This window comes from Halictus rubicundus, chromosome 5 (assembly GCF_050948215.1).
Source record: "Halictus rubicundus isolate RS-2024b chromosome 5, iyHalRubi1_principal, whole genome shotgun sequence".
NCBI classification, from domain to species: domain Eukaryota; kingdom Metazoa; phylum Arthropoda; class Insecta; order Hymenoptera; family Halictidae; genus Halictus; species Halictus rubicundus.
The window spans coordinates 8,345,289-8,368,233 of NC_135153.1; the positions used below are offsets into that span (position 1 = coordinate 8,345,289).

Below are 22,945 nucleotides of genomic sequence, written 5' to 3' on the forward strand. Positions count from 1 at the left end.
GAAAATTGATAAATAAGCATCGTTATCCACGAAGCTACTATAGACATCTGCTGTTCGAAAATGAATAAACTTCTTATTCGATTTTAACTTTCTCGATGGCCACTTCAAACAGAATCTTCAAACAATTTTTAATGACGTAAAATTCATAGCGGAGAATAATGACAAAACTTTCCGACCTACTTGTTAAGCCCACTGGGAAGTCTCAGCGTTCTCTGACAACATCAGTTCCATCGTTTAGTCTCAATTCCTTTTTTTGCTTAATATCATAATATGTATGTTAAACCAATTCTTAAATTGGTGTGCACTTTTAAATTAGTTTTGTTAAAATTAAGTATAGGATTGTGGTCAAATATTAATTTATAGTTTTAATCTTATACTGATTTTCTATTATAAAGTGGCGGACAAAAAGAAGTTTAAATAGTAGTAATATATATATATATATATATATATATATATACGATAACTACCATAATTTTCACAAACTGAAATTTTATTTTAAAGCAGCAATGAGTGTATTTTATAAATATCTACATCTTATAAAATAATGGAGATGAGAAAACTACAAAAGGGAATAGAAAATTGATAGTTTATTTGAAACAATGAAACAAGTAGGTGGAGGAAAGTAAGCTTCGTTTTGCATTTTTCTAATTGCAATTTTGATATTCAAACAATTTGTTAGTTAGATTACTTTAGGACCTCCGGTGCTCTTTATTACAACTGATAGTCTATTTGGTATATAATATAGTGATATATTGTTAAGCGCGACTGGTTGAAAATACGACACTGTCTTCGATGCTAACGAAGTATCGAAATACTCGTTCGAATAATACGCGTAACGCGTAACGCGTAACCTCGATAGATTTTCCGAAACGATGTTTGCACCGTCATACTACACATCAAAATAACTTAATCGATAGACTCCCTGTTCGCGTATATTTGTTTACTTGTAACAAGCCGAAATATTTTTAGATGGCGCTCTGTGACACCGCGCACCGACGGAAAATTGATATTACACTGCAACAACATTGTGAGATAAGAAAAAAAAATACTACTATATCCGAAAAATGGAATGTTGCTTCGGGAATTTCTGGATTACAATTCCTACGGACACAACTCCACGTGCATGGATGAAGGGGCTACACACCTTTCATAAAATAAAAAGTCGATTTTGCAAAAATGGTATATTCTGTTAGCACAATCCTTTTAGAGTATTCTACCAAAGTTTTATTTGGAAATTCGTAAAAGTACTGGATTTATACATAACTCCGAAAGTGCAGTCGTATTGCACAGTGGTAGGTAACAGATAAATGACACTTTAATAGCGTTGTTCTCGGAACGGAGTTTTCAAAATTTCTACCAGAAATATCTGAAAAAGATTAAAATCATTTTTGAAAATGTCAATTATAATTAAGCTAGAATTAATACAATTCCCAAACAACTGTAGGAACAGAAGTTTTATATTTGTATCTACTGTTACTCCCTTCTTGACGCCACATGTTGCTAAAGGAGGATCCACTTTCATCTCCAAACAAACACCTCTTCGACGGTGGTATAGCAACTTTGGAGAACTCTAGAGGATGTTACCTAGATGTGCCCGTACCTACCCTACCATTTTCTAGATGATTTTTGAGCATATAGAAGAGGTGAACTTACCCATAAGCGGATGCAGTCGAATCAAGTTTATTAAGTGCAACGAGTTAATAAAATAATATAATCGTTTCTTCTTTACTTTTCTACAGGTATATTATGCGATATTGAACACTACTTCTATACTCGGAGAAACCATAGATGTACATAATTACATTCGAGTCTCTCGCTCATTCTCCGCGTTCACTCTTGACCCGCTCGAAAACAAAGCCGCATAAGTAACCTGATCTAAAATACGGCGAAAGCTGACCCCGAACCTTCGCCTTATATCAGAACAAAACTGCCAATGTTAATACATATTTCTTGTGCGGATTTACAATTAAGAAGAAAATACGAAGCGTCTCCTATAATTTTGTCCTATTTGAGGACTGCAATGTTAGAAGTAACATAGAAATGGATAGCCTTGTTGAGTAGAAGGCTAATCACACCGTGGATCGCGAAAAAAAAAAACAATCATAAATACGAAGAAGATAGTAAATAATAATTTTACCGAGGTTAAATCGATACACATTGTTTATGCGGTTCATGTTGATACGCGTTCTCTTCCATAAAATAAATAAAGTAAATCCTTTTCATCGAGAAGGGAAAAACAAACTCCGACAGAACAAATATTGTTTATCAAATAAATCTTTGAACAGTAGATATTTACGTTCCCATCCGCCGATTCAGTTTATTTTTCACCTGATATTCTCATTGAGATAATTCGGAATCCAATAGATTTATACCTATTTGGTATAAATAGGTATAAATATTATCTTCGTCGTAAATGACATCCATTGTAGAGATGACTAATGTGCTGGATAATAATTAAACAATCATTTATATTAAAATGATTGCAGTGAAAGGATTATCAGGTTTGATAATGATTTCGAATGTGCCACAGATTGATGGCCAGGGCAAAGTTTTATGGACCGTCATAAATCCAGAGAAGGGAAACGGAAGTTATTTATGACTGAACCCAATAGATAGGAACATATCATAGATATCTCGCATTATATCGTCCGGAAAGTTCATGCTGTCTACTATCCATTTTCCCTAAGGAATCAAATTTCGTTTGACTTCGCAAGAATAATTCTCCAGAAACGTTTTGTACGTTTGAAACGTTCTTTATGTCATTAGATGCAATTTTTTCACTTTTATAGGAAATAAAAATGAAAGAGTGCAAGTAAATGTGGAGGGTACTTCAATCGCGCTACGTTCGACGTGTAAAAAACACCGTATTAGTTCGACAGTGAAACTGTACCCACAAAATGTCAAGTATTTGGGTTGCTGAAAACAATATGAACAGAAATCTAAAAAAAAAAAACAAATAACTGATACAAGAACAAGTCGAAAAGCTTCTCAAAGAAAACAATAAAAATTCTTGTGAATTTGATAAAACTGAATTGAAATAAAAATTTTAATTTCAGTTTAATATTTTGTCCAATGTTCATTTTTTTTATCGCCACATCTTCTCGGCGTCGGGTCTATTAATTTGTTATATTTATCGACAGTGATATTACCTGAAGCCGTTTTTATTATATCACAGACGAGATATAGAAGTAGACCAATCACCCAATGTATTTTTTTGTCTCACGTCCGCAGGGCTTTAGAGCCCCCTTGCCATTTTTGTGTCACATCCTACCGTATCGATCGGAACCAATATTGTGGAACTAATATCACAGACGAGATATAGGAGTACGCCAGTCACCTTATGCTGTTTCGTGGCGCACGATATGAAATACCGACCCTACCCAAATAGAACAACCAAACTTGCAAGTACTTATTCTAAAAGAAAGAACAGACAAGAATAGTAAATATGTTTGTACGCATTAAATAATCGTAAATAAAGTAGAGCATTAGTTTAAAGTATGTAAAACTATTGCAATATATACTTTTCTTAATGACAGGAGTAATAAACCAAAATTAATTTTACTATATTTCGTATTTTTGTAATACATTCTTCATAAATACTATTTCCACTGTTCAAATACACGTGCCATATTACATCTCCAAATCATATTAAGCACCTATAGTAAAAATGAAGTATACGGAATATTCAGTTCTTACTAAGACGCCTAAATTCGCAAACTATCGGTAACGTTGGTGCCAACGTTCCGCGGTCGTCTGCTACAAATTTGCTGCCAATCTAACAGTACTTTGTTTACTGGGTTTCTATACATTTCTGTTTCTAAATTGACAACACATTCCGTTTACTTGTTTAACAATAAACAATAAATATATTAGAGATTTGATATTATTCTATAACACATTTATAATAACATCTTTATTACAGCAAATTATCTACAGTTATTTATAGTTCTTTTTCCATAGCTAATCTTGATAAACTTTGCGATAACATTTTGAATTTATTTTACTCAAACTAGATCAAGAGACTTCTATATTAAAAATGGAAACTCTTTACAAATGTACTAATAAGCTTTCTCACTTTTTCCATGGAAGTATTTATACTTATCGACAAAATTAAATATCTAATAATAATCTTTATAATATATAAATTAAAAAAAATTAAAACTTAGAATTCATTGAAAATGCTAAAAAATGCATAGATATGAAGGTAGAGTTATACAATTCTAATAAAAAAGATATTATATATTGATATGTGTATAAATGAATGAAAGTAAACTATAAAATTCCAATTTTTTTATACAGCAACTGCTTTATTATCAACTAAATGTTTCAACAAATGCCCATTTAATCAGGCACTTCAATTCATTGATCTTTTGCAACTATTCGCTTCATATACTTTTTCATTCCAGAAAATATACCGTAGTTTTATAGTTTATTTATCGGTAACATTTCTCAAAAAAATAAACAAATTTTACAGAAATTACTTAAGCATAATCGAATGAAAATACCTATAGTATTTCTAGTACAAGTAAGTTTTTAATGTATTGTCTATTTTATGTTTTATATCATCTTATCCTTTAAATCTTATTGTTTTCAAGTATAACCAAATTAGTAATGACAAAAAATATTTTAATTTTGCAAGCAAGCAATACTTTTATGAATACTTTTATATATATATACTAAGAAAATTGTTTTCCGGAAACAATTATATACGTTTTCGGCATACTTTTTGGAATCTAAATTTAATTTTGATTTATCTAAAAAAAAATTAAATAAAAGATGTAGATTCTCGCTTAATAGTTTATATTTATACAATAAAATGTTAATTAACATAATGAGGAGAAAAATCGTCTCACGATTATCAAGATAATTAAAAGTTACTATGAACATGGAACCAATTATGTCGTGTAGTATGCTAATAAATAAAATACTTCAATATGTAAATATTATTGGAGGAGTTATACATTTCAAAAATGCAACTTCACACGTTCAAAAAATTTGAATATGTTCGATCACTTATTGTTTAAAATGCATAATTATAAATAAACATGATTACGTTCATAATCTAACTCAATTATTATAATATCTTTTACGTGGTATTGTATAATCACGACAATGATAAATAAGTGAGGATTATCAGACAATTAGTTAGTAGACATAATGACATACAGAAAATTTAATATCTGTATAACAAAATAATCAACCCGGTACTTTTGTTTTGCTTCAGGGATACATTAAAGGTACCAAAATCAGGGCTATAAATTACTAATTGCACAAGCCATTTTGTAATTGAATATGAAAAAAGGTGGTCACGCAAGATGCTACATTCACTTACTTTCACTATAAACGAATAATTTTAAGTAAAAACCCATAAATTTACACTAACATTAAGTAATTATCCATTAAAATTATATCTTTTTGCAGAAGTAGAAATCTTCTCACAATTAATGTATTTTATTGTTAGAAGATTCTTTACAAATATGTCTGATGAACCAGTGATGAAATCTAAACAACATCTTTGTATTCCCCGCAATATAGAAAATACAGTTTCATTCTGTTTACTCTTACAAAACTTTTATTATTTTTATAGCAAAATTGTGGACATAGGTGCAGGGTATGCAGCTGGTGCGGGTAATGTGATCAGTAAACTCGGAAAGATAGGGGTAATGTCACTTTGCATCATGGATGATCTGAGATCAGTTGTCCATAGCATATCTCCGAGTCCACTCTTTGGCATTACGTATTGCTTCAATTTCATTTACTTTCCAGAGTTCAGCAACATCATTTGCCAAAGGATCATCTGGGTTCGGCGCGCTTAAAAGTGCTTGTATCGACAGTAAAACTGTTCTAATTTGAAGAGCAGGACTCCATTTCTCTTTGAGAATATCCAAACAAATCCTGCCCAATCTATGTAACAAATACAAATATTTTTAACAAAAAAAAAATACAAATTTCAGTTCTGGTGTCTTAAAAATTCCATAACAAAGAATATCGATTTAACTTTAACTTGTATTTAACGATAAAGCAATAATATCTATGGAAAACTTATTTTAATCACGATAGGAACAAAGCAATAAAAGATTAACATATAAGTAAATACCTGTCTATATTTGGATGATAAATTTTTGTAATGAATCTAACTTTAGGAGCAGACATTGGATAGTCTTCTGGTAGGAACAACTCAAGTTTAAAAAGTCCACCTTCGAACGGCGAATCTTCTGGTCCAGTTACTATTACATGAAAATACCTAGCGTTTGTATCATCTGGAACAGCACTGATACCAGGAACTGGTTCTTGCATTAATCTCTGTGTTTCTTTGACAATCCTTCGTGGTAGAGCAGCCATGTTTGATGGAAAATCCCTAAAAAAAAGTTTTTTTGCTTCCTCTAACTTGTTTTTCAATTAATAAATACAAACTAAAATAAAAAATGCATAAACTGAAATACATTTATCTACTATAGATTGCATTGCCAAAGCTCGTTGTTTATGAGTTGTGGTAGTTCCACTCTTTTTAAATAGGTTATACTAAAAGTTTATAATACTATGATATTTGAAAGAATATGCATCTGCCTCCCAAAAATATAAATCGTATAAATATATATTTGAGAGAGAGCGAGAGAGCGAGCAATAACATAAAAATGTAGGTATTTTATATAAAAGAATTTATTACTTTATTAAGCATGTATGTAAAATTATAAAATAAAATTGTCTACCTTACATAAACTTATACATAATATAAGGAACAGTTATGAAAGACAAATTTCATAACAAATGTGTACGTGTACAAAATTATATTAATATTCTGATCATTTCTAGTAATTTTGTAGCATGGTATAAAACACATACATATGTAGATACAGGCACGAGTTAATAAATGACCAACAAAAGTAAATGTAGGTTATCAGAAAATGGTTTACTTTATTTTTATAAACATAGTATACACTATGGAATTATCGAAACTTTTATACTACAAGTCTTCAACAGGACCGGCAATGTGTGCTCCGTTAATTGACAGTTCGTCACGCTACATAAAGCTCTACTGAAATAAGAAATTTGTATCGCTATACAACAACAAAATGTTTTGTTCAACCACGAATCTACCCAGGGGTTATCGTAACGAATGTAACAACACTATATGAATCGAACGGAAAAAGCATAAATGTTCGATATTTCTCCTTGAATATCTCTGCCAACCTCCAAAGCTGCTTGAAGACTTCTACATATGCGTAAACAATGAATTCGTGCATGAAGTCACGTATCGCGTAAAACTCAACTGTGCAGGCAATTCCAGTTGTGTAAGAACGTTGAAAAAAGATTGGTTTACGTGTAGCCGTAAAATACGTACGATTATCTGAAAATTTCCCCGCGTCTCCCCGCAAAGTCTGGCAGATCGTCCGCCTCTCTGGTGGCCTTTTCTTCTGGAAACCTCCAAATCGATTTTTAATCCTATTTTCGCAGTCCGTCACCGTCTTATGATGATCGGCTTGCCAGCCGACTTTAAAAAAAAACTACTTGTAATCTATGGTACAATTCCAAAGAAACAATTTAACGAAGTGTTAATTAAATTTCCCCACGTAAATGTGTGCTACAGTCCTCGCAACCGCTTCTCGCGATTCATCTTATCACGCGTTGATGGCGCTGGACGTGAATGTGAATTCACTGCGTAAACCAATTTAACAGTTTCTTCAAGGATCACTTCTCGCTGCCGTCATACGATAGACTGGATAACTTCGAAACAAAATTAAATTACACACTGTTACGATCGGGAACATTCTTATGCAAAAATCGGATTAATTTTATTGCGAATACAGTTTTCAGATAAATTTCGTTTATGTAACCAATGACAGAGAGGAGCAGAGAGCTCTCACGCCCGGGGTTTTTGTGCAACCAATATTGTGCTGCTCGATGACCCAAATTTAGCCTGGATCAGCTCCTACATCCACGATAGAGAGGCTCCACGTTTAGCCTGGATGAGATTTCACATCCACGTTTAGCATGGAACAGACCCATACCACCGACGAGATAACTTCTGCCAGCTAGACGAGTAAACGGCGACGACGCTCGACGAGGGCCGACGAGCGACGAACGTCGAAGACCAAGCTACTGCCATATGGCATACAATGTAAACGGATGGAGGATCGAGCATTATTAGCAATTTATGCTTTTATGTTTTTAATGAGAGCAATATTGTTAATACGAATGAGTTTTAGAGCTTATCCCGATCAAAATGATTCCAAACTTGATACCATTTGGACTGTCTTTAATGAAATTATAATTTGTATCGTAACATTACGTATCAATGAAACTTGTTCGATTACACTCGAATTTGACCACATTTTCATCAGAAAAATTCCCTCCATTCGCTCGTCACAATTTTATGAGGATATATTGATAAATCTAAAAGTTTAAACTTTCATTCGTGCGCGATTCTCCATCCGCTTACATTGTATGTCGTTTGTCGTCGCTGGGTCTTTGAATCTCGGCGCTCGGTAAAAGTAATTCGAAGATTTATTGGAAGCATTCGAATAGAAAATACAGATAAAAGATGAAAAAATTATTCGAAGTTCGATTAAATCCACTTCGAATAAAAAAAATTATCTTTTTTCGTCGGATAAATTCTCGTCGAATAAAATTATTTATTCGATACTCGTCGAATAAAGATACTTTTTTTATTCGAACCTTCGAATAAGGAAATAAAAATTTTTTTATCTTTTATTCGTTAATCGAAATTTTTATTTAGATAAATATTTTGCCCAACTCTGGTCGGAGAATGTAACATTTGATAATCGATATGGGTCCGTGATGATTCACCTTCTCAACGACGAGAATTTCCTTAGTGGTCTTCTGCACCGACGAAATACCGTCGTTGACCTTCTGTTTCTTACTCCAGCCAAAATCTATCCTAGAGGGCGGTAGGAAACACCGCATTTTTCGAGCGACACATTCTCCCGTAAGGCTGGCAGTCTTTATATATATCTCGTCGGTGCTGGCAGTCTTTACATACATCTCGTCGGTGAAGCTGCTCGGTTCTGTTCCCTGCTGGAAGCTGCTCGGTTCTGTCCCATGCTAAACGCTGTTCGGTTCTGTGCCATTCTAAAAACGGCGATGTCACGAAAATGGGAACGCCGTAACCCCGAGCGTGAGCACTCTCCTATCCTCTCTGCTTATACCTCGTCTGTGGCTACACGTTCCTCTCTGCCGTGGGTGTGGGATCTGTTCTAGACGAGAATGTAGCGCGGGGGCAGCACTGTTACGGAGGCATAAAAGCACCCGGGCGTGAGACCTCTCTGCTCCTCTCTGGTTACACTTTTCAATGCAGCCACTAATGCGGCACTGTCAGTGGAACCAACAAATTGCAGTAAAAGTTAGAAACGATGTTTGTCAGAAAATGTCTTTTACTGCTAATGAAATGTTAGTTCAAAGTTTATGCTATTTAAAATCTATTTTTAATCAAACGGTTGTTTGATATTTTGTAATTATTACCATAGCAAAAGTAAGTTTCTACATTACTATTGTTGAATATATTGTATTTCAACTTATTTTAGAGTGATGTCATAGAATGTGTATACAAATTTATGCATATATTATTTTTTCAATTTTTATTGCTGATAACGTTAATATCATGATTTATTAGTTTTTAGTATGTTATTAGCGTTTTATCTGTTTATAAGTACGTTTGCTGTTTTCTATTTAATGGTATTTAATAATTTAATGACAGTCATATAACCTCACAAGTGAAACAAAATATTAAATAAATAGACTGTTACTTTACTAAAATAATATTAAAATATCATTATCATACGTGACTCACTTATTTTTTTGTTTATTGATATTGTTGGTTTATTTCGTTATTTTTTGTGAAATATAACTTTCATTTAAAATGCTTGTGTTTACAATATTTTATACAAAGGCAATGACTCGTTAGAAAGTGTGATTGTGAAATTATTTTCTCATTAATTTAGAACTTTATATTTTGAAGAAGTTACTAAGGAAACAGTGTAATTAAATTTTTTATATTTTATAGAAGGCTATTAAATATGGCTGACGTGCGATTACTAATACAAGAAGAAGGTCGAGCAGCTAGAAATTTGATAGCTTTTAATGTACCAGTTGGAACGAGTAATAGTGAGAAGGTTACTAAAAAACCACCTAGTGTGCCAAGATTATCACAATCAAGTACAACTAAACGATCAATGAAACCAACAACCAGAGTACGATCAGCTTCCACTGGTCGAGACAAAAAATCTGGTAAGCTAAAGTTATAAGATAATACTATATTATAATTCCCTAAGTTTTCATTTATTTAACTGCGCCACTACTGTTTGTCAGGTGGACCACACGTTCTTCCAATGGGTGGCATTAATTTTTTTTTTTATTTTTTTTTTAATACTAGAAATAATCTATAATTGAACACTGTATTATGATATGTATTAAACATTTTAATTTAATGAGAATCAAAGTTATTATTTTAAAACCATATACATTTTACTTGTATTAAATTTTGAATATATGCTGAATTACTTTTTTCTCACGATAGAATTACAGGCGAGATACTGGGCTTTTTTATTTGGTAATCTGCAACGAGCTGTTGATGGTATTTATCAAACATGTGAAGAAGATGAAAATATTTCAGAGTGCAAAGAAGTGATACTAGTTTTAGAAAACTATACAAGAGATTTCCATAATTTGATTGAATGGTTTAAAGTGAAATGGGCGTATGAAAATTCACCGCCTCCGCTAAGACGTACTCCATTAGCATGGGAAGTTAGGAAAACATCTCCTTGTCGTATCTGGAATTCAACGATGATTCCAAAATCCACTAGTCCTTTACAGAGAATGAGCCCTACTGAATCTGTGTGTCGAAGTCCTGTTGACCAAATTATTTCAGAAAGTAAGACTATCTCTGTAGATAATAAAGTCAGCCAAGTAAAGGGAGAGCCTGCATACAAATTGGTAAAAGATAATAAAAGTAACGTCACCAGAAATAATTCAACTTTAAGTGAAAAATGTAAAAGTCCAATAGATAAAGGAACGAATCAATCATTGATCAAAGACAAACTCGCTTCGATGAAAGTAAATAAAACTCTTGTCAAACATGTAATATGTTCAAAAACAAGTGGTAGTATTGTAATGGATCAAAAGACAAATGATAATTCACAACGCGATCTGAAAAGTAAGTTGGACACCAAAAGTGTTTCAAAACCAATTAAAAATACATTACACAGTAATTCTGCTAAAATAGCAGACTCTAATGTAATACAAGAGAAAAATGAACAAATAATCCAGAATGATAAGAATATACAATTAATTACTCTTACATCGACGGAGAAAGAACTTTCTAAATCTATTGGTGTGGATAATAAATTGAGTGCTCAAAACAGTCCGTTAGTTAAGTCTGCGGGTTCGAGAAATGATTTAGGACTAGGAAAAAATGAAATTAATGCAAAAGTAAAAAAGCAAAGCACAGGAAAAAGTATTCGAGCTGTTGGCGTAGAGAATGTAACATCTGAAAATAAATTAATAGAATCTAATAATACTATGGTGAAAGAAAATAATACTATCAGCTCAGCGAATAAAAGTGTACAGAATATTACAAAAGTTTCAAATAAAATTACTCAAAAACCAAAAACGCAGGCCAATGTGAGTGATAATATAAATAATAAAATTGTTACAAAAACTGTATCGGACATGTCCTGCAATAATTCAAACAAAGGGTTAGTTAACATTAACAAACCAGCATATTCTACAGTATCGCAAATGAAGGTTATTAAAACGAAACAACCGGGTCTCCCGGAAACTCCTAAATTTTTTCGAAGTAAAACCACGCTAAGCGATAAAAATACATCCACTTCAAACAAAATGAAACCAGGAACGTCCGTCATAGTGAGGCAACGATTTCAATCTTTTGACGACAAGGTATTTATTATCATTTCGTACTTTGTTAGTGCTTATAAAATTTGTAATTACTTTCTTTCTGTATTCTTATTAGATTTCGGAACAAAGTACGCTAAAAAAGGATCAAAACTGTAAGGATATAAATGGTTCAGTAGAGGTACTAACAAAACAAACGCTTACTGTAAAAACAAAAGAAGAAAATGATGGTTGGCAAACAGTTAGAGGCCGTTGCAGAAGAGGAAGTACTTATAATTTAAATATGTCTACAAGATTTCACAAACCGAGTACCGCTACATCTTTACCAGCTCTATCTATAGAAAGTCCGTCAGAAAAAAATAAAAAGAAATGCTTGACTCCAGATGGAAATGGCAAACAAAAAAAGAAATGTATTGGGGAAAAAGAAGGGAAAAACATAAGTAACGAGGTAGAAAAAGTGAAAGGGGAGTCAGTTGCAAGCCTTACCATTAAAGATAAGGTAGAAGAGGTTTTCAAAAACACCGTTAATTTGAATGAAATAAATTCTACATCGATGATTGCAGCTATATTTAAGAGCGACGCAGAGTTACTCGAAAAACGTATACAACAATTTATGGCTGCCCAAGCAGAAAGAGAAAGAATAATTTTGGAAGAGGAAAGAAAAACGGAAGAAGCTGATTCTCAGCGATCGCAGCAGTTGTCGGACGAGGAAGCTTCCTTGCGTAGGCAAATTTTGGAATTAGGATGTGCAGAAACTGATGTTGATACAGAAACTGATGAGACAGACGGTGAAATGGTCCTTGAAATAGAAGATGAACCAGCGACGTCTCCTACTGCAGTGCCCGATGATGTCAGTTTAGAAGATAGGTATATATATATATATATATATATGTGATATTCGTCGCGTTTAATCTGGCTTTTGTTTTGGATACAATTTAGCATAGATTGTTCTAGGTATGAGAATGTATTAGAGGGAATGTCTTGGGCTGAGTGTGTAGACACGCTCGCACAACTACGTGCGTTAGTAGCTCGTCATCCCGGTAGAGCTTTAGAATTGCATCAAAAGCTTTCATCTCCATCGAGAAAAAGGTCATTACCCGAGACACTACGGAGATACCAAGCAAAACAGGCTTGTGCACAACATAAGCGTCAGAAGTTGTTGATGGAGAAATCACAGAGATTACGAGAACTGTTAAACAAAGTGAAAGACGTTAAGAGTGCCAAAAGTCAGTTGATAGAAGACAAGAGGGTGCGAATGGAGATGAAGTTGAAACGGGCAGAAGAGAATAGAACGCAGCATCTATTAGAAGTTGTGAGGAAAGCTCACGACGAAGACTCGAAATTGAAAGAAATTGCTTTTATCAACGAACTTGAAGCGCAGAATAAAAGACACGATTTCATGGCATTATGTCAGGAACAGGAAGAGAGATTACAAGTACACTATATAAAATTATATGCCCAATGATATGTCATTTATCCGCTTATAATAATCTGATTTTTAGGGAATCCACGAGGAACGTCAACGTCGACAGGAAGAAAAGGCTGCTAAAGAAGCTGCAGCTGAGGAACGCAGGCGAGCCTTAGAGGCTGAGAGGCAACTGCGTATACAGAAAATGAAGCAAGCTCGTCGTGAACGTGAAGAAAGGGTCGGTAAAATGCAGCTAGAAAGAGAAAAAGAGCGACAGGTAATAACATTTTTGATTATTATATTATTAATTGGTACTAATTATTATTAAATCAATAGGAACTCGCAAGAGAAAAAGCTAGGGATCGAGAAGAACGTTTATCGGCCCTTCATGCAGCTCAGTTAGCGAATCAAGAAGAGTTACAGAAGAAAATAGCTCAGAAACAACAAGAATCAGCGAGGAGACACGTTGAAAATATAGAGCAGATTCGACAAAAAGCAGTTGAATCTTCGATTTTAAGGTCAGAGGAAGTTCCACCAACTTTGAAATCCTATCTTGCCCAGAAACAATGCTCTTTATGTGGAACAGTTGTAAGTATTTATTTTTCTTTCACATCCTGTTGTGATTTGTCTTTTAGTCATTTACTTATGTTAATATTTATGATCTTGTCGTTAACAGATACCGAATGAAGTATATCTCCTAAGTCATTTGAAAGGAAAGATGCACATCGAAGCCGTACGAAGCACACACGATGGTCGAGAACCATCTCGAGATGAGTTGCAACGGTTTAATATATTGCAAATACGTGATTTGCCGATCTCAATTATCGATAACAATAATTCCAATGAAATTAAAGCTGCGAAAGAGAAACAGAAAGCTTTAAAACGGCGGTGCAGGAAAATGAAACAACGTATGATTTTACGTGGCAAAGAGTGGGAAGACAACCATAAGACCGATGTAAATCAATCGACAGAGTCGACAAATAAAGCTAAGTTCCGTCGAAATTTAAAGGAATTGGATCGGTTATATAATAATCATTCGAAAACTGCGTGGTCCAGCGTCGCCATTGCTGCTTTGGAACGTTGTCTAGGTGAAATAACAAGAGCCTTTTCGAAATCGGTAAGTCTCTATTTTAAAGTCTTCCGCCTTAATAAAATAATTCAATGTTTCTATGATTATCTATTATTGTTTGAGGAAACTAAAGTATAGTTTGGTTTCAGTGTCCACTTGATCAAAATGCATTTAGAGGTTTAAATGGATACGATGTTCTAACGAGTCTGTTGAATTTAGGACTGCAAATGCAAAATGCATCTCATAATTTACCAAATAAGTAAGTATAAAATTTATTATTTGCATAAATTAATTTTTCCTTCGAAAACAATTTAAAAGACGTATTGAAATTGAAATTGTTCCAAATAAAATTGAACCCCTATCTGATTTTTAACTTTATCGTTCCGTTTGAATGCTTTTATTTTATTTTAGGAGAGATCTCAGTAAATTTCAAAGTCAGTAAATTGCAATTTCAAAGAGTCTTATTTCATGTTTCAGAAGCATCATTTCCGTATGTCGAGTGTATAAGCTTAGTGTCAGCGGGAATGACACTAACATTGAAGTAGTTGTGTCCAGCAACAGAATTCTGGTCATCTTGGATCTTCTGCTTCAACATTTAGAGGTATGTTTTGTTCTCTTACATGATAAATTTGTAAAAGTTTTTTATTTAATTCCATATGCACTGAAATTGTTTTTATGTTTTCACTACTATACTAGTATGTTTTCGAATTATTCCCTCGGGGTAAGTATAAATTTAGAATTTACTACTATGTAATAGTAAACACTTGACAACAGTCAACTTAACATTAATTAAATTAAACTATATCTACTTTTCTTACTTTAACTTATAAAATTTTAAAGAAATAGAGAAACGTCCGACTCTTTCGCTTAAACAACTTATTTTTACTATTTTAAAGTTCTAATGTTTGCAGCTTCTAACATTATCGCTCTACTACGGATATCATTTCGCTGCATGAACTGATTGTGTAAAGCAAATAAAGCATACTTTAATTAACAGTATAATTCGGTATCTGTATAATTAAGTCCTATTCTGAAATAGTAGGTATGTAAATAAAACCGTCATAGTGCTAATGACTATTAGACTGTGAATCTTTGTGGATATTTATATTATTAAAAAGCAGTTAATAAAAACAGGAATTGTATAGAAGCATTTATCTTAATACTACACGATTTTACTGGGTAAAGGAAAATGGTAAAAATACGTCGAATTTTTCGCAATCTTTATTTTACAAGATTTTATTTATTATAATTCACTATTAAGAATATGTAATTATATACGCCTTGCTCTTCTTGAAATAAAATTTTATTCGAACAATGCCGAACACTGGCGCTAGCAAACGGGGACTTTGCGCGTCGGTGACGCGTGAGCGGATTCCCTGTCGATTTGCTCGTTCCTCGAGCTCATTTCGAGGCTGGTAAATAAACGAACGCAAAGACCATCATACCTGTCCTGTCCGACTTGTCAAAATAAGGATTAAGAGTCTTAGGGCTGGTTTCAGCTTGCGTCCTTTACTCTGAAGCCGGCTCTCTTCGAGTATTTAACTCTTTCTCCGAGCACGAGTCCGTAAGCTGGTTGCTGGAATCCATCGAAGAATTTCGGTTGTAAATAGTACACTGTGCATATACAGTGTGAGTCACATAACTGGAACAAGCTATATCTCTTGTTCGATTCCAGTCTAACATTAAGGGCTTACGTAAACGGTTGAACGGTTGAGAAATAAGGGAAATTCAACAATTTTCTTTTTTTATATGTAAAATTATGTGTCTTTAAAACTTCAATACGTACATCTTATTGTATAATATTTATGTAGTATTTTCTGAATAATTGAAATATCTTGAATTCCACTGAATTTAGTTTTTTATTATCTATCATGCTATCGTAAAAAAATATAGTGTTCCATTTTTAAATATGACCAAAAAATAGTTTTTTTACCATTACATTTGCCCCTTAAAATGGTGTAACTTCGTCCAGAGGAGTTTCTTCATTGAACCGTAAATTCGGAAGATATTTAGGTGTTCTCGTTTATATGGTTCACCCTGTGTATATATGTATAATAGAATTTCTTCGTTAAAAAGGCTTCATAACATTTTGATTCTAAAATCGGACATTTCACACGCAACGACCCAATATTATTAGCCGTGTCAAGGCACGTTCAACAATATTCACATTATTCTGGTGAAATTGTTTCATATACATTGCTCGACGATACCTCTAAATTATAAATTCAGTTGGCCATGAACTTTCATATTTAACGTTTAGTATCTATCTTAATCTAACATAGTACACTTTCGCAAAACTAGAATTTTCAAATAGCCTATGATAACGTAGTTTCATTAGCCATTAGGATTTTTCTTAATCGCTCATTTCAATAATTGCTGCAACATTTAAAAGCTTATTCATATTCATTACGCCCAGACGAAGCGGAACTTGATTTTCCCTGAACCGTGTAATTTATTAAATGGTGACGAATTAGGCGTGAATTACACAACTTTTATCATTTGTGTACAGATTTATGTGCAGATAGCACATAAAATACATTTTGTAGCAATGTTCTAATGGTCTAAAAATGGCCTGTCATGCGATTATGATAATGTGCAAGGAAATTATTATTAAATGTTTAAACAATATTTTAGTTGTAAGAACACCTTTCCGTTGTAGACCTAAAAAACTCATTTTTCAATCAACATTTTCTACTCAATTTACTTGATATTTTATATGTATATAGTAATATTATTTTGTAATATGTAATAACGTCTCGTTAAAAACGCTGCCGTGTAATTGCTTTAACAGGAACTGTTACTTTACTTTCTACGTCCTAATCCTCTCTTTTTACGGAATAAAAATTGTCTGCATCAATTGCGAGAAATAGGAATCTTGATAAATGAGTTATATTAAAAAAACAAAAAAAAAGAAACGTTGTGTTCGTTTAACGTTACTGTGAAAAATTGGACATTTCGTTGCACGTTGCCATGCAATCGAATGCTCGGACCGTCGCGCGTCCTGCAATCGGTTCGAAGTCAATCGTTTCGCTCGATGATCCGGTCGTAATCGTAATCGGTCCGCGAATTCACCGGCATGATTTCGGGATCGATTTTTCACGCTTCGTAGATACGGCACTGGCGCCGTTCCTTCTCCTGTTCCTCCCCCGGGAATCTCCCTCCACAAATGCATTAGCGGCGAGAGAGCTTTTAGTGACGTCACCCACGCACACGCACACAGGTCGGAGGCGCGCATGCCGACGGGCTCGCACACCAGCGCACGGGAATCGGGTTATACGGTGAAAGGAGCGTGTGTTCCATGCAGAATGTGCGTGGGTACTTCTGTTGCCGCTTCCATCAAGCTCCGTTCCGAGGACCCGACCTAATCTTTTGTCTCGTCCTCTTATCGGCGCTTTTTCAACGACCTCTCCGCAGCTTCCAGAATTCGGCTGTTCCTCATATTTCATCCGCGACGCGAGCTTTTCGCCCCCTCTCGAAACGCTGCTGAAACTTTCCTACACCGTGAAGCATAACTGTGTACAGCACCACGAAAATTTTCGAACAGTTTCGAGGGTCGTTCAGAAAATACACGCGGATTTCTCTCTGTTAGCCTATGTTGCGTTCATATTTTGCGGCTGCTGTCTATTCTTTTTTTTTTTTTTACAAATTTGGTATTCTCCTCCTCTTCCTCAGATTTCAGGGAAAATTGGTTTCGTAACTGTGATTCTATCTACCGTCACCGGTCAAAATGACCGGTTCCAGATTTTTTATTTTACAACTATTGAAGTAATAAAAGTTATTTCATGAGAAATGATCGTGTAGATATCTTTAGTAGAGCATGCATTACAGTAGGAGCCGCATAAAAGTCTAAATAAAATCAGTCTTGTCATTTTTATAAGGGAACATGTACCAGTTACTTTTAAGGCTTTAAGGCAATATGAATTCTTGCACCGAACTATGCATTCTGCATGAAGAGAAAGCTAATTCAAGCTTGTCACTAGACCAAAACGCATCCCACACTATAAATGTTTCTACACCGAAATTAAGTTTACAAAAATACTTTGGTGCTTTTCGAAGGTCCATTAAATCCACATGGCTGGTCGAGGTTGAATTTCTTCTCAATTTTTAGCCATTATTTCTATAAGAAATACCAAAAAAAAAAAAAATTTGACGAATAATTCTTGAAAAGCACACGGGTAAATGAAACCAAATCCCAAAAACATAAAACAAAGAAAACGAAAACAATAAAACGACCACAAGCTTTAAACGCTAAAGTGTCACTATTAGAAGTTGCTGCTACAGAAACTGTAAGTGTAGCATGATTCTAGACAATTTCTGTGACTTGATTATGGTCATTTCATTTCATTTCATTTCATTTCACTGATATTATTGCCGTGCGCAGTTTCTCCAAAGACAAATGTTTCAGGAAGATACGACTCGTGCGACTATTATACAATCCAGCAGGAATTACAATTTGGGCCATTGCACAAAGGAATCGATCGTCCTGTAGGGTCCAGCATGTAATGCTTTTCAATCTCGTCCGTTGACGAAACAAATTTACAGTTTCCCGTAAATCGTTCAAGATCGCTGGTTCCCCTCACGATCTAGCCCCTTTTATTCAGGTTTCCGTCGGCGCGTCCATACGATTCTCGCGAAGGCATAGACAAATTTGATGATTTCAGACTGGGCTTGATCGCTCGTACAGAAAAAGGGAAAAATCTCCCCGTTAATCTACTCGAGGCCAGCAATACACAAAGGGTCGAAAACAAACGATGCAGATTCGTGTGTTGGGCTACTATCCAAGACGGCCATTTTATAGCGACGATTACACTGCGGATCTTTATGCAAAATAAAAATAGTGTGCATTCGTTGCAAGAAATAAGACCTACTTGGGAATTTGACGGAGTCATTTCTCAGCCACACCAATATTTCACCAATGCAGTTTCATTCCGATATAAGGCGATGGCTCGGGACCGGCTTTCGTCGTATTTCGGATGAGGGTGAGGGTACCAATGCGGCTCGATTTTGTTGAGAGTATGCGAGAGTCACGAATGTAGACGTTACATTATTTAAGTGATACATTATTTCGAAATGAAAAGCGTCGTCTTATATCGGAATAAAATTACGTACGTATTCGGGGTCACGAACGACTTCGGCATAGTGTACGAAATTTTACCATAAATGCGTGTAATCCGTAGTCTAGATTCTTATATATATCATCCGCGAGCGAAAAAGAAGATAATGCAAATTTAGTTACCGCAATGGGAAATTTTATCGATTATAATCTTTTGACATTGACTCTGCTACTACCTTCAATTACGAGTGTTGAAATAGACGTGTAATGAACAGGTGACATGAGATGTTGCATGTAATATGTAAGTTACGAAATCTATAGAGATTAAAACAATTATTTCCATTATCAGTGGTAGATGGCATTACTAATTGTTGTATCTTTATTGCGAACAGTGAAACAGAATAATAATTAGGTAAGAACGAATGGGATTGTAGTAAATTAATTGCAAGTGCATCTTCTGGACAAAGTAGTATTTAGATTAAACCAAGCTGTACGAGTAACAAATATTGTTTGAAAATTTACGTAAATTTGATATAGCGTTGTCGCAAGGATAACCAAGTGAAAAACTTGTGAGTTAACGATTGAATCGAGCCACACGAATAACAGATATTTAAAAAGTGTCCAAAAATTTACGTGAACTCGATGCAGCGTTGTTGTAGGTATAAATGAGTTGAAAATCGAGTAAAAAAAAAAACACAGTTTCGAGTTAACAGGTAAATCAAGTGAAACGAGCAACAAATTCCGTGGGCAAGTTAACGGGTTCGAGGAGGCATTTTTGTCCTAAAATTTAAACGAATACGGAGAAACGTGAGCAGTTAAGTGTTCCACGAAGGACCTATCGAAGTCCGGACGCTTAGGGGCCATATTCCTCAGAATTCTTATCGGAACCTTCCGACTCGTTACCTCTAATTTAGCATTTTAAATGTCGCCTGTATGCATGCACCGTTGATCGTCCAGTCCAGGAGAGACTGGTATCAATGACTCAACATGCCAGGAATTCGTCTTCGCCACAGCATCCGAGTGATATTTAGGCTCGAAAATATGCGACCACCCGTCTCTGGTAGCTGGCTGCTCGAGTCGACAATACAATTTTGGGAGAATCAGTTTCACGGCCGTTTTAACTTTCAAAAATGCGATATGCATTTTTAACCCTTCAAATAAACGATTCAATTAAATTGTATTACATTTCCATCGAAATGGTGAACAGAAACGCAGCGAGAGAGAACAATTTCGTCTAAATCCACAAATAGTTATATTATTGGTAGTTAAATAATTATTAGCATAAATTTATATATAAATAAAAAGAAGTAAACGCCTATGTAGCTCCCGTGTCTTACAATTAGACTTGCGGAATAGATGAAATTTGAAATTGTAGGAAAATTTAAAAAATTTCAAATGTCAATATACTAATTCCCATCTATTCTAATTAGCAAGTGAAGAGATAACATTCTACTTGATTTATATTTCTTGTAATCGATTCAGACAATTTTTATTTTGCATAAAGATCCGCAGTCTACTCATAATTAATACAGACACATTTATTTTGCGTAATAGTCCGCAGTGTTTCATTATTATTTATAAAATAAAATCTTCCCAACAAATTTCGCTCGAAATTACAAAATAGAGAGTTCGTTTGTTGGACAAAGTGTACGAATAATGGACCCTGTTTGTTCGCAGACATTGACAAAACTGGACGATCAACTTCAGGTACAAGAAGTGTCCGGTAATTCGACCGGAAGCGGAATCGTAGCAAACAGCCTGATGCAATTGCTGTGCAGTCTGATCCCGGAGGAACCGTTCGAGAAATCGCTATTACAGACGCGGGTCCAAGATGTTGCCGGGTGAGTACACCTTCAGCGTCCGATAGATCTTGATGTTTTCGTGTTACGAGACCATAAAAATTCAGTGTCTGCCTTTAGTGTCAATCATACTTTACACACCGGTGCAATTCCTTTTCTCGGCCGTGGAACTTATTTAAAGTGGCGTTTCATATAAAAGGGTGGATCTCGCGAACGCTCTTCTTCGAAATTAGATACCGGAAGAACTGCATAAAACCGCAACGATACCCTTGGCGACCCTTCTTTATTTATCGTTAGATGCGTTTTGCCTAGTTTAGACTTTTGCTTGTTAACCCGTTGCACTCGAAGCTCTTACCACCCCGGAAGGGGTCGAACGTTTCATCTGGTCTAGAATATTTTTGTCACACGTGAGCTGTTCATTGTACAAATTGATTGACTCCACCAGTCACATAAAAATTGTAACATTACTGACGATTATTTTTTGGCTATTCTTTCTTATTAATTTTATATACCGTTAGATGAAAGCTACAGCTGTATTTATGCATTCTACAATATTTATTTGAATTTTGTATTATAAAGGGAATTTTAAAAAACAATGTACATTATTTCATCGCATTTCTCAACTTCTTGTTTTATGGAGTTAATCGATTTGTGCAATGAACGGCTCATATGTCACGTATGATCTTCTTCGTTTTGTCTACAGGGTGTTCGCGATAATTTGTACCAGCGTTTTGTAGTCGTATCATTACAACATACTAGTAAATACGATGCTACGAAATGTTAAACCTATTTCTTTTATTTCTGCCCTTGTACGACCCTGAAGACCATAGTATACTACATGGTTGATCTCGTCCCAATGTCCGTTTTCTTTTGACGTAAACAAATATGTAGCATTCCATTTTAAAAAATGAAGGTCACCTTTGTTTCTAGAAAATATATTACTAGCAAAATATACTACAACTACCTTCTCTTCGGTTTTTGTCTAATGTTTACCTTTTACGAGAAAACGCTGGTGCAAATTATCGCGAACACCTTATATCCACTGAAGTCCACTTAGCATAATGTAGGAATTGTTTTGAATTATAGCAATTTTTGGTGGTGTCTTAAAGGGTGAACATAAATGAATTAACAGAAAAATTGTCAAAACTTTATAACAGAAGGTACAAACTCGATGAAAATATAGTTCGAAGGTAAACTTCCAAGAAACGATGAAGTCGTTTGGTATTTAAAATATATGACTTGTACGCAAGAAAATGGCCGCCGCTGCGTGCACAAGAACCGCGCAGTCTAGCGATCACAAATGACCGCGCGCGGCCATTGAAATTTCAACGAGAAAATCATTGTCGCTCGTGCCGCCGTTTGTGTTTGTTGCTCGAACAGAACCGGACGCGTTCTTTTCGTTTTTTTCTTTTGCATTCGAAGCCGACAACAAGAACAATCTTTAACACTTTGACGCGCACGGACCACCCCCGTAGGAAAACATGACGGCTCTGTCGTGCGAGCTGAACTTAATACGCGAGTCACAGGAAAGTGACATGTCGCAAGCTGTTTTCTTTGCATCCTCCGAGATATCCGACCTTCGCCAGGAAGACGCGTCGCACCTGGGTCAACTTCCTCCTCCGGGACCCCCCAACACGACTGTTAATCCTTTCTCAGTTGCATCGAATTATTTTCTCGTTCTCGGGCCCGCCATTTCGACGGTCTCGCCAAATGCCAAAATGTTTGCGCAGCGCGCAGCCTTTTTCTTG

General features: G+C 34.9%; 2 protein-coding genes across 2 annotated transcripts in view; one reads left to right on the forward strand and one right to left on the reverse strand.

Annotated features, from left to right (window-relative positions):
- Positions 1-5,155: 5,155 nt before the first annotated feature.
- On the reverse strand, positions 5,156-7,859 carry LOC143354180 (ubiquitin-conjugating enzyme E2 N). Its single transcript, XM_076788043.1, has 4 exons — positions 7,572-7,859; positions 7,343-7,492; positions 6,098-6,358; positions 5,156-5,904 (listed from the first exon to the last, which is right to left on the reverse strand). The coding sequence occupies exons 3-4, from the start codon at positions 6,340-6,342 to the stop codon at positions 5,694-5,696; spliced, it is 456 nt and encodes a 151-aa protein (XP_076644158.1). The 5' UTR covers positions 6,343-6,358; positions 7,343-7,492; positions 7,572-7,859; the 3' UTR covers positions 5,156-5,693.
- A 1,441-nt stretch (positions 7,860-9,300) lies between these two features.
- Positions 9,301-22,945, forward strand: part of Ssp3 (short spindle 3) — a 39,257-nt gene continuing 25,612 nt past the window's right edge. The window contains exons 1-11 of the mRNA XM_076788044.1: positions 9,301-9,490; positions 10,022-10,245; positions 10,535-11,913; positions 11,987-12,735; positions 12,823-13,303; positions 13,371-13,553; positions 13,613-13,864; positions 13,953-14,393; positions 14,495-14,604; positions 14,823-14,946; positions 21,076-21,239. Coding sequence (XP_076644159.1) covers positions 10,035-10,245; positions 10,535-11,913; positions 11,987-12,735; positions 12,823-13,303; positions 13,371-13,553; positions 13,613-13,864; positions 13,953-14,393; positions 14,495-14,604; positions 14,823-14,946; positions 21,076-21,239 — 4,094 coding nt within the window. The 5' untranslated portion in view covers positions 9,301-9,490; positions 10,022-10,034. The remainder of the gene's footprint in view (positions 9,491-10,021; positions 10,246-10,534; positions 11,914-11,986; positions 12,736-12,822; positions 13,304-13,370; positions 13,554-13,612; positions 13,865-13,952; positions 14,394-14,494; positions 14,605-14,822; positions 14,947-21,075; positions 21,240-22,945) is intronic.

Excerpts from the sequence above, each read along its gene's own strand:
- LOC143354180 (XM_076788043.1), bottom strand. The coding sequence starts at position 6,342 with ATGGCTGCTCTACCACGAAGGATTGTCAAAGAAACACAGAGATTAATG. Across the intron at positions 5,905-6,097 it reads TATCATCCAAATATAGACAG|ATTGGGCAGGATTTGTTTGG; the intron begins GTATTTACTTAT and ends TTTGTTACATAG.